This window comes from Triturus cristatus, chromosome 3_1 (genome assembly GCF_964204655.1).
Source record: "Triturus cristatus chromosome 3_1, aTriCri1.1, whole genome shotgun sequence".
In the NCBI taxonomy this organism is placed as follows: domain Eukaryota; kingdom Metazoa; phylum Chordata; class Amphibia; order Caudata; family Salamandridae; genus Triturus; species Triturus cristatus.
In genome coordinates, this window is record NC_140583.1 from 831,519,102 (window position 1) to 831,531,732 (window position 12,631).

Below are 12,631 nucleotides of genomic sequence, written 5' to 3' on the forward strand. Positions count from 1 at the left end.
GCCTCATGGGAACAGTCCAGCCCGAACTGCCAAGCCAGGTCTTCCCTTGACCGGAAACAAGCTTCCTAGGACCGGTTTCTGGCATTTCAGCCGTCTTCAGCCAGGCTTGCTTGAATCCAGTGGCAAAGTGAGCAAGGGACTCACGTCTGAGCATACTGAGAAGTCTGCCTCCAGTGCAAGCTCCCTGGGATCAGAGAACTCGCACTCCCCCGGGTGCTGGCACAGCTCTGGAAAACCGTGACTGAACATTTGCTCTCCAGCAATCAAATTGTACAGCCCCTCACATGTGCTCACCATACTACCCTTCATCTAATCATCCAGTGCCTTGAAAAAGTACTCCATATCATCCCCATCTGCTGAGACAGTATCAGACTGCCCCTCAAACTCAACCTACCCTCCTCTGGGGGGACTCCATACTCCTCTACCTGGGCTTTCTCTGTGGCAGTACACCTCTCCATGTCACTCCCTTCCTGAGCCAGTAGAGTGTCCCTTCCACCACCATGAATATGACTCCCTGTGCCACTTCCCCAATCCTCTTCAGAGACCCTGCACACCTCTGGAGCTACCCCATATCCCTGAGTCCAGTGGTGTATGTCACCCCCCTCCTTGAAATTAGAAGCCAAGTCTCTGGGTGTGTGGACCTTTTCTTCAATATTGGACACGGTACTTTCGCTGCTACCATCTACTCGGCCCTTATGGCTTCCAGCTTCAGCTCTCTCATTTTCAGCTCATGAGCTAAAATATTTCCCCTTCTCTCTAGCTCCCATTTCTTTCTCTCCGTTTCCAATTCGCACTTTGCAAACTCCAAGTTGAGTTTCTGCCTGTTCTCCAGCTCCTCTGGAGCACTTTACTAGGGACTTACTACTATATCAAATATGCCAATCTTGATTAAACCAATCATCAATATAATTTAGATAGAGAGTATAGGCACTTTAGCACTTGTTAGCAGTAGTAAAGTGCCCAGAGTCCTAAAACAAACAAAAACATGGGCCGAAAAACTAGGAGGAAGAAGGTTGGGGATACCCATTCAAACAAAAAACAACTATGTTTGTGAATTAGTCAACACGTTTCTGCTTCCTTCTCAGCTCCTATTTGGCCGTGGGCATTATTCAGGTTCACTAGACCACAATTTGTTTTCACCTATTTGCATTGGTTAGGAAACTAATTGAAAAAACAACCTGATCTTTATTCCAGTTTGGTCAGTATAGTACATGTTGATCAGACATATTTGCAAAAATTATTTATGTGAGAGCATTATCACATTTTGTAAAAAAAAAAAAAATGTTGGATTATAGAAGCAGAGCTATTTTCAATACTCCTTGTGCTTTCCCTATAGTTATCCACCAGCACTCTTTGAAACGTTTGAATACACTCCTTAGTCAACATGCATGTGCTTCCTTAGATCTCAGAGATCTGTTGCTGGTGAGGATGCCCCTGTGACGCAGCATGCCACAAATGAGTGGGTGAGTTGTTGCATCACGTTCACAGAAAGGTCTAAATGTGAGGCAGAACTGAAGACAATAAGTAAGGTCAGAGCACCGCAAGACTATTTAAAAATGTTAAACCAACTAACCGCATTTATAAGGCGTGAATTAGGGACACTGGATACATAATGTCAGGAAAACAATTTTACTTTATATTTTTATGAGAATATGCAGAGAGCTATGTCCTGAACATTCACAGAGTTCAATGCAATTAAGATCCTAAGATCTGAAATGAGACTAAACCTTACCTGCCGTGCTACTTCTCTTAAACAGGCTACGCCTCGCTCAAAGTTGGGAAACACCACAGAGCCATATTTTTGATATTCAGGGACTGGTCGTATTTTTAACGTAACTTCAGTGACCACACCAAGAGTGCCTTTTAGAAGGAAAATAAAGATACAGTATATGATTAAATGATTGTTTAAAGATAAAGTACACTGTGTTGTATGGTATATATTCATTACAGCAAATAAGCATACAGACAATCTACCAAAATGGAGATATTTTGGTGAGCAGTCATTTATTCCCTAAGACCTCACAAGATTGTCTTTCCACAGGAGGACTCTTTTGTGGGTGACGTAAAGCATGCAGACACAAAGGGAATATTCCATATTATTTGGTTCCCTATCGCAACAAAGAGCGTAAAATTGATAAATTCATGACCTGTAACTCAGACTTTACAATTAGTTGTCTAGCTTAACAGAAAAAGATGAATTGGGAGTATAATGTAGTCAATTTAATGTTCATATTCAAATACATGCAAGCGATTTTTTGTTTTGCTAGAAAGTATCCAGCTGCTAGACATTTCACCAATCAGACTGGACAAAATTACATTATTTTGCACTGAACACAGTAGAAAGACAGAGGTGGGGACAATGAAGGTACTTTAAAATATTGGAATCTATATATAGTGGATCAAGAGACTTGTGAATCAGAGGGTTTGAATGTAACAGAGGTATTAGTTGTACAACTCCCTAGATTGCCTCAGATTTAAGGGTTCCCCCTTTTATTTCCCTTCAAGGTACAAAAAGTTTGATGGGTGGCCACCATTCGCTGTGAGGGTAATCCACCAAATTTAAAAAAATGTTGTTTTTCATAAACAGCCTTCAAAGTGGGATATTGTTTAAAAAAAAAAAAAAAAAAAAGTGAATGACTCCCCTATGCCCTGGGAGTTTTCTCCCAGTATATGTGAGCTATTTTTATTTTTCTGTTTCTCACTGCCAGGTTTTTACGGGCAGTAACAGACAAAACAAAAAAAAAGACATATCATCCACCTTTGATTGGGCAGGAAGTGCAATGACCTTCTTCAGACGGCCTCTGCTCCGTCCCAGGATGATTTCCATTGACAGAGCCAATGGGGGATAAGTCAACGAATGCTTACTTTCCTAAATGAAGCGGACAGACCGAGGGTTTTGTGGACAGGGTATTCCATCGCATTTGCAACAAAGCATCCTTGTCACCAAACTCTAAATCAGGTCTAAATTGTTTGTTAAATGATAGTTGCCCTCTTTCTGGAACACCTGGCACACAATAGAAACAGAGGGCGTTACTACCTTTTTGGAAGCTTTTAATCCCTTCTGCACGTGCATGCAACAAGACTGATCTTTCAGCACTTTGTTTTGTGCCGTCTTCAAGCATATTTTTAAATCCTAATTCTCTCTTTTCTAATGTGGATGAAAGCAAGTCATTTTCGGGAAGGAAGAATTGAGAGAGCTCTCTTTCCACCAACGAGGGGTTTACCTGGACTAATTATTAGACAAGTTGAATAAGATGAAACTCGTTTGCACTTCCCACTATCTCTCCACTCCCAACAGGAGTCAAGCCTTTATATCTTCTAAACTGTTCTAATAATTTTTCATGTCCAGCCTTCTCCTTCTCTCGCTCCTCTATAAAGTAGAGCAGACTATTTTCAAGGGAAGAGATGTTTGCACTGGGCGTTATGCAAAAGCTAGCCTTCTTTGTTCTACTCGGACTGCTTCCCGAATTGTACTATACACTGATTTACTCTTCCACGGGGAGATTTTTGAAAAGAGCCAGTCGGAGAGCACGGAATTAAATCCAGAAGAGCATGGTCAGCATCACGTTAGAGCTCCTTGAGCCATTCTGCCCCAACTTGAGCCCGATTGGTCCCTGCAGGTGTTAATGGAGCCAAGACCATGGACGGGTGAGTGGTAGACACCGGGGGACATTGGAGGGATCCCTCTATTGCAGAAGCTGAGCCCCAGCAGCCTCAGCCAACAGGCTGCCCTTCCTGACTACAACGGCAGTCATCTTACAGGCAGTGCAGCTTACCTAGACACCATGGTGCTGGAGTCTTAATTTGCTTTGTCTGACGTCACTCAGAGTGATGCCTCAAAGAAAGGGTCAGAGTACTTTACGATGCCCAATCCATCCACGGAGTCATCTCATAGTAGGGCTTTTCATTCCTGGGTCCGTTGTTCCGGCCCAGATGATCGGCCGAGATCCAAGACGCATTTAGAACGAGTGACTGGCCTAATTACACTCCTTACACCGATGCATCTGGAAGTCCAAAAGGGCAAGTTGTACAGGGACTGTACACATTCATCTCCTGCATGCCAGAGTTCCAGATGCCAGAGGCACCCCATATGTTCAACTGTGATTCTTTAATGAAAGAGGGGGGTGTCTACCCTCAAATGACCACCATACTTCTGGGATCCAGTACACAAACACTTCCTCCTGTCCAAGGCACTAGTCCATTGTGCGGTGTTCCAGTCCAATGTCTGCACATTGCTGACCATCCGGTTGTGAACTGAGGAGGAGGCCCTCGCCCTTCACAGGGACCTATTTCAAGGACACACACAATCTCCGGCTCTTGCTTTCTTGATTTTGACGCAGTACTTATAACTCACCATTCTCCCAGTATACCGTCCTCTACGTGCTAGTGTTTTCTACCTCCTCAGCAGAGTTATTATAGGACCAACTCTTCGGAGATCTCCGAAGGTGATCTCATCGGCCTTAACGCTCAGCTCTATTTTCTACCCTTTCTATGTTGTAACCAAAAGGGTCTCCTAACTTGCTCTTTTCTGAAGTGGTTGATAACTCCAAAGCCACCACTCCTATGTTACCTGCTATGTCGGATGGCACCCATATTCCATCTGCAGTAATGAACACCTTTCTGCGAGATAGGCAGTATCAAAACCTCAATAAAGGAACTCGATGCCATACATGTCTGATGGACACAAAATCTACATATAGCGGATTTCTAATATGACACCAACATCAAATGGAAGATGTTCCTGGGTCTACAACTCCGGCTTCGCCAAAGGGAGATTCAATATGGTCCTCTGTAAATTGGCCACAATCCTCATCACTTTCAACGGTCGGTGGATGGAAAACGATGACCCAGAAGTACTGGAACAGTGGTTGGAAAAGCTGAATCCTTTACTGATGGACATCAGAAACACTTGAGGACTGGCACCTCAGGACACTTTGTGGCGGTCTCTGTTCATCGATTAAAAGGAAGAATAACGCCACCTGGAACAAGCGACTCAGAAAAGGTCTGCCGGAGATCAGCGGACACCCCGGTCCTCACAGCAATCTAGGGACAAATCCAGACCCCCACTGAAATCATGAATTTAATGTATTTGTTAAAGTTGGTTGGGGGGGCTGAGAGTGCTGCTGCACTCCCTGCAGCCTTCCGCAACACTACTAAACAAATGCTTGGTGGTGCCCCAACCCCTTGAAGGGACACCACCAGGCTCTAAAGAAATATAAATAAAAAACCTACACAGGGCCATTATGGGCTCTTCCTTCTCTGGAGCAGTAAATACTAAATGAGCAGCTCCTGTGGCGCTTACTGGAGGTACCTGGTAGGCAAGTTGGAACCCAGAGACCCTCAGGATTCAAGGGGCCAACTAGCCCACCAGGTACCTCCAGTAAGCACCACAGAGCTGCATTGCATAGAGGTGTAAAAAGGGGCATGGCCACTGAACACCTCTCTGCAATGCAGCTCCCTGGCGCATCCTGGAGGTACATGGTGGGCTAGTTGGCCCCCAGGGACTCTCAGGGTTGAAGAGGAATTATTTCCCCAACTTCAAACACGCCACATGGCGTGTTTGCACACATGTGACCTCAGGCCCCGCCCCCTTCCTTTACCACTGTGCAAATGCGCCCCCTGGCAAGTTGTAAGTTGGGGAATTAATTCCCTTTGAATACTGAGGGTCCCTGGGGACCAACTAGCCCACCACTTACCTCCAGTAAGCGCCACTGCACTGTGTTGCAGAGAGGTGGACCAGGCCTTGCCCCTTTTTATATCACTCTGCAACGTAGCTCTATGGCGCTTACTGGAGGTAAGTTGTGGGCTAGTTGGCCCCCAGGGACCCTCAGTACTCAAGGGGGCTTAATCCCCCAATTTACAACGCACCAGGGGGTGCGTTTGCGCAGTGGTGCAGGGAGGAGGCGTGGCCTGATGTCACAAGTGCGCAAACGCGCCTTGTGGCTGTTTTAAGTTGGAGAATTAAGTCCCCTTGAATCCTGAGGGTCCCTGGGAGCCAACTAACCCACCAGGTACGTCCAATAAGTGCCACAGAGTTGCACTGCAGAGAGGTGTAAAATGGGGCATGGCCTTGGACCACCTCTCTGCAATGCAGCTCTGTGGTGCTTACCGGAGGTACGTGGTGCACTAGTTGGACCCAGGGACTCTCAGGATTCAAGGAGAGAGTCCCCTAACTTAAAACGTGCCACAGGGCGCCTTTGCACAGAGGTATAGGGAGGGGCGGGGCCAGAGGTAACGTGTGCAATAACACCCTGTGGCGCGTTTTAAACTGGGGAATTAAGTTCTCTTCAATCCTGAGGGCCCCTGGGGGCCAACTAGGCCACCAGGTACCTCCAGTAAGCACCACAGGCCTTCGTTGCAGAGAGGTGGTCCAGGCCATGCCCCTTTTTACACCTCTGTGCAACGCAGCTCTGTGGCGCTTACTGGAGGTACCTGGTGGGCTAGTTGGACCCCAGGGACCCTCAGGATTCAAGGGGACTTAATCTCCCAACTTAAAACGGCCACAAGGCGTGTTTTCACACGTCACCTCAGGCCCCCCCCCTCCCTTTACCACTGTGCAAACGCGCTCCGTGGCACGTTTTAAGAGGTAGTTTTAATCCCCCTGCCCTATTATGCACTAGGGACTTACAGAGGAGGTCATGCAATCACAGGGGTACCCCAACGCATAGTGTTCCCTAGTGTATGTAGGTGTTTTCACTGTAGTCTAAGTGTCTTTTAGCATAGCTCTGGTTAGTCAGAGTCAGTTACCACCAGCACCCGTCTGAAAAAGTTGTGGGCACAGGATGATTTTGCAACAAGGCCTCTTTCTGCTCCTTTGTCGGTTCTTTCTGCACATCTTCCTTCGTCTTTGTGGACTTCTGTTGCTTCTTTCAGCATTTCTTTTGCTTCTTTCTGTGCTTTTTTTCTTCTTTCTTCACATGTCCTACCTCTGTAGGCATAGTTAAAAATTAGCATTTAAAAAACCTTTGAAATTCACTGAAAAAAGCATAGGTTTTAGGGCAAGTTATAGTTAGTTGGACATTTCACTCGTACAAAACCATAGAAATCCCCCCGTTATAGTTAGTTCAGCTAACTATAACTCGCGCCCCCGCAATGCACTGCTGATGACGTCACATATTACATCACTCATGACATGGTCAGTGACATCACTGATGACATCTCAAATGACATCACATCATGGTGGTCTCACATACACCACCATGTCATTGGCGTACAGTGGCGTACAGTGAGATAGCCAGTGGACACTGCCGGAACCGCAATGCTAACTATGAGTGTCTTTGTCTGGTAATGCAGGCAAGGGGCTCGAAAGCTAGGGCAAATAATTAGGGGGAGAGCTGACACCCCTGTCGCGTATCTTTATATATCCTTATCGGGCTAGAGAGGAGTCCGTTCACAGGGACTCGAGCTGTTGGTTGCTATACAGTATACGAATCCAGTGCAAAAAGGTGGTCTGTATTCCCAAAAGAGCCAGCACTGTGAACATGTAGGGCCATTGAATAGAATCAAACGCTTTTGCAGCGTCTAAGAAGACCGCTGGCTCTGGCAATGAGGAGTTTAATTACTGTAGGACTGCAAAGAGCGTGCAAAGGTTGTGGGTTGTGGAGTGTGATGGCACAAATCCTGCCTGGTCAGTTAAGACCATGTTCGGTAATAGGGGATGCAGTCGGGACGCTATAATTTGAGCCAATATTTTTACATCTGTGTTGATTAATGATAATGGTCGGTAGGAATTGACCCTCTAAGGCGTCTTACCTGGTTTCAGGAGTGTCACCAGTAGTACCTCCCGAAGAGTGGGAGGCAGCGTGCAATTATCGTACACCTCTTGAAAGATTTCCATGAGGGGAGGGATTAGTAGGTTTGCAAACATCTTATAGAATCGCTAGGGAGGCCATTTTCTTCCAGCGTCTTCCCGTTTGGTAGTGCGCAAAAGCATAATTAACTTCCTCCTCTGAAATTGGCTGTTCTAGATATTATTGTTGCTCCAGTGATAGCCAAGCCAATGCTACATCATCAAAATATTGTGTCGTGCTCAGTCGCCGAGGGGCGTTTACTGTACAACTTTGTGTAAAATTCAGTAAATTGTTCTAAGATCGCCTAAGAGTCATGACACTGATGTCCCTCTGGGGTTGTAACGGTAAATACATGTGGCGCATCACAGGGTTCCCGAATTTTAAATGCTAGGCTGCATCCCGGTCGGCACCCTTTTCCGTACACCTGCGCCACGTAACGCTTAGACAAAAAACAGATTTCTTGGTCTGCTAGCTTATTGTATTCCGACAGATGTGTCCTTATATCTGCTAATGTCTTTGACTCCAAGTTAGCCTGGTAAACCGTCCCATTCCCATTTTGAGTACTTTGGTGGTTTGTTGGGGTTAACCAAAGAGTGTGGTGAGGTGAGCCCAGTATTCAGTCCACAGGGCCGCCAGGGAAGGTGAGTCTCAAAAGCACAGGATATTTTCCCCCCTTTTATCTCGACAATACTTCACTGTGCCGCCTTAGTGCCCCAGTGCCCAGTGTCTTTTGCCGCACCATATGGCCACAGAGCCGCCAATTGATAAATAGGGGGGGGAACCCCCTGTCTGTCCCATAGGCCCGCATCTCCCTTAAGGTATGATGAGTCGCAAGGTCAGCAAGTAGTATAGCCAGTACCTCACCTCAAACCGGCTGATCGTCACTCCTGGGATGCAGTGAGTAATGCTCGGTACACAAGGGCCCAGTCGGCTGCGCACAGTCACTTTTGGGGCATGCAGCGTTCGCCCTCAGGACTGCTTCTGAAGTGGTCAAGGCTGGCCAACTCTCCTCCCGATGTTTTTATCCCGCAACCGGGCGTCGGGATGTACCTGCCCGGTCCCGAGCTTCACCTTTCGTTCGGCCACCCTTTTCCCTCTGCGGCAGGGGTGAGGAAGGGCGTCGTCAGCAGCCGCAAGTCTGCAGCATACTCATGCATGCCAGGCCCTGGGGGTCTATAGAACACAATCGGCGTCTCCGCAAAGGGCCCCAGTGTGGGCTGTGCAATTTCTTCCGATGTGGCCCCAGTGCAAGGCCCTCCGAGAGGGAAGGGGGGACGCCAATGATGCGGCAGCCCTCACCGTCCTGTGAAATCGAGACCTGTAATCTCTCTTTTTGTCGGCTCTCTACTGAGCCTGCGCTACTCGGTTGTCAACATATTCGCCGCTTCTGGGGAGGAAGGGGCCCCATCATCTGTCCCAGGTCCGCAGCCACCGCGGGAGAGCCAAATTGCATAGTGGCTGCAGAACACACCACAAGGCCAAAGGGGAGCCTTCTGCAGCCTCCTCCCACCGCGGCCATGGCACAAGATCACCTAAGGTTGAGAATCCTTATGGTGATCCGCGAGCACCCACAGCAGGCCCATACAATCTTCAGCGATGGAGTCCGGTCACCTCCGCTATCTCTTCCTCCTTAGCCAGAGCCGATGACCACTTGTCGCAGGCCCCAACAGGTCAACGGTCCTTTACCGGGACTCAGCGCTGCATCACCCCGCTGAGCGCCGCCATCTTGGAGAGCGTGGTCAGCACACACTGTCTCAGCATCAGGCCGTTTATATTATGTCTTTCTGGCCATTGTTTTCCCCACCAGTCGTGGCGGGCGAGGTCTACAATGTAATTTTGTTCCTTCTTGTTCTTGGATGCTGTATCGGGGTCCGGATATTTGGCGGATGGGAGTCCGGGCTGACCGAGCTGCACCAATGTGTGGCCATCTTCCCGTGGGCTCTCTAGCGCCCCCATGAGTAGGATAATATATTGGTAGACAATGTAAAGGTATCACTGTTCGCCTGAACAATTAACTTATAGTCTGATGAGTTGTAGGTTGATTTAGTAATTAACAGGTCTCACAGTTAATGTAAACTTTACGTTCTACAGAAACGTTCATTCCTGCTGTCCAAGCTTTATGTAAAAACCCAGAACCAACCAGATCTGCGTAGAAATGTCAATGAATAATATAAAGCAAGTGAAAGTGATAAAAAGCCTTCGCGCAACCATAAATATTCAATCTTCAAAAATGCACTACACAGATGTTATTCTACTGGTGCTAGAGTAGACTGTATTTAATACATTTGTGCATGTTTTAAATAAGACACACAAAAGCATGCAACATTTCCTATACAAACAGCTATATCATTCATCGTTTTTTTTTTTTTACTATTTCTTTCCCATCCAGTTGATGGTAAGTAACACCTCACCACATGCCAAAACATTGGCAAGGCAACAACTGGAACCAGAGGGCACCCATCTCCAGACCAAACAAAAATGAGCACCGGCCTAGGCGTACCTCAAAGCACATCAACAGGCAGATGCTTGCCTGAGCAAGACACACTATCAACCTGAATTGAGGACAGCAAGGGGAAGTGTCACGCGGAACCCTGCCCACGACACCAACACAGACACCGAAATAAGGGAACATGGGATCATATTTCTGATGAAGATCTCGCTCAGAACAGAAGGTCCTACAGAGAGGTGGAAAGGGGTGGAGTTTCATAACTGAGAAGTACACTGACACAGTGGGTGTTTAGGACACTAAGTGGACAATAGGAGCCACAGCACTGTCAGTGGCAGCAGAGATTTGTTGCACAAACTGATGATACGGAATGCAGCATAAGTTACAGTTTTATCCCAGGATCATGTTGATTCAATGTATTGTATTGTTAGAAATTGTTGGTTGTTTGATTTATTATGCACCTATTTCTTTACTGATGTTCTGGCACATGGTGAAGAGGCATCATTGGGATTCAAAAAAAGAAAACACATTTGAGTACACTACTATTATTTAGAGAACATGTTGTGGTGTTTTGCAGATTTTTATTACATTCTTACGACAACACTCGAATAAAGGCATTGTAGCTCAGTTTTCCGTTTGTTCAGTTATGGTTCTGTGAAGTCCTTTTACAACTGTTGGGCTCTTTAGGCCCCACGTTTGACAACCTTAAAGGGCCAAACCTCTTACCACATTATAATGTGAAGCAAAAGACATGAATGGCATTGCTAATTTGATATAGTTTATTAAATCTCAATCAATAATCGGGGCTGGCCAGGCCATTTATACCATTGGGTATTTTGTCTGGAGAGGGTGGGTGGGTGGGTGGGTGGGGGGGGGGGTGGCGGGGGGTTGATGACTGCAGCCACTGAAAGCTGTGTTTTTGAAAACCGCAGGCATTGCTGGTGCCTCTAATACTGTCTCCAGCTAAGCAAGGATAATTACTGCAGCCTTAGCACTGGATTCAGGACGGGTGGTGGAGAGAAAGATCAGAGAAGGGGGAGAGATGGACAATGGATTGATGGAAAAAGTGAAAGCTAAAGAGATGGTATGATGGGAGCCAAACTGATTTCAACATTTTTGCCCAGCTGCTTTTGATTCTCAGTCCAACCTAACAAGTATAACGTAAGGTTAAACAGAAGCAATGATAATGCCAGTAGGTCAGACTTTTATGCGCTGCACCCTGCACTCTCACATTTACCTCTTGTGCACCGGGAATAAAAGTGATGACCAAGCACAAGATTCTGTCTGCTCTGATGCGATGGAATATGGGTACCGCCAACAGTGCACAAGAAGAGGAACAAAACATGTGAAAGGGCACATAGGGATGAAGCCAAGAGTTGACATACAGAGGGATAGCTCCAGCAAGTGCCTTATGCACTATGCACACTGTCTTTAACAGGATTTCATGTCCCTCCTATTTATGCTATATATAGGTGAGATTTGCTGGAAAGGCTCTCCTGCCTGCCCCCTCACTGTGCTGGGAGCTTCCAGTCTTTTTAGGGTAAAAGCGGATAGCCGAGGAACAATGTGAAGGAAGCATTTGAGAGGAACATGAATGAAAAAGCTAATTGGAGAAAAAACCTTGAATCCCTCACTAAGAAAGGCACAGTGGAAAAGGAAAACGTCAGCAAAAAAACACAAAAAAAAAAAGAAACCAACAACACAGTAACAATCATTAGTAGGATGGCCGATGTCCCCCTCTTCCAAATCCACCAAGTTAGTATGCTGTATGCTGAACGGATTTAAATATAGCTCTAAAACAGACCTGCCACTGAGTGTGGCTGGATGTGGAAAGACAAGGTTAGCACTAGAATACAACCCACAGTACAAATGCACAGTCCTACACACAGTAATGCAGCAGCTAGGGCATGCGTAGAGGTTTTAGCACTTCCCCATGCAGCATTGATTGCACAGCAAACACCCTTCCATGAAAATGTTTACATCATATTAAACAATGATAGCCCTTGTATTTACTTGAACACAACGTGAATATGGCCAGCTTTACCTTCGGATCCCATAATGAAATGATGGATATCGGGCCCGGTTGACATTCGAGGACCTTGACAGCTTTTTTCTATTACTCCTCTCGGCGTAACCATCTTTATATGAACAACCTGTCAAAGACATTTTACAGAATACAGATGAGTAGGCAGGAGGAAATAATCTCTACAATCGAGGCATTTCTGAGATACGGAATCAAGAATATTTTCATACTAAAAAAAAATACATGTTATCCATCGTGTCGTTTCAATTCTATTGAAAATTAAAGGAAAATGCACTCGGCCATCTCTATGCCACGTTGTTGTGCCCTGCACGCTGTAACACAACTCCTCTAGTTGTGCCACAGTGGAGACAG

The 12,631-nt window shown here is 46.3% G+C and overlaps 1 protein-coding gene across 1 annotated transcript in view; it reads right to left on the reverse strand.

Moving 5' to 3' along the window:
* AGPS (alkylglycerone phosphate synthase) overlaps positions 1 to 12,631 on the reverse strand; it is an 815,346-nt gene that overhangs the window by 253,553 nt on the left and 549,162 nt on the right. Inside the window, exons 10-11 of the mRNA XM_085645221.1 lie at positions 12,281 to 12,389; positions 1,733 to 1,860 (exon numbers count right to left, since the gene is read on the reverse strand). Of these exons, the coding sequence (XP_085501347.1) occupies positions 1,733 to 1,860; positions 12,281 to 12,389 (237 nt within the window). The remainder of the gene's footprint in view (positions 1 to 1,732; positions 1,861 to 12,280; positions 12,390 to 12,631) is intronic.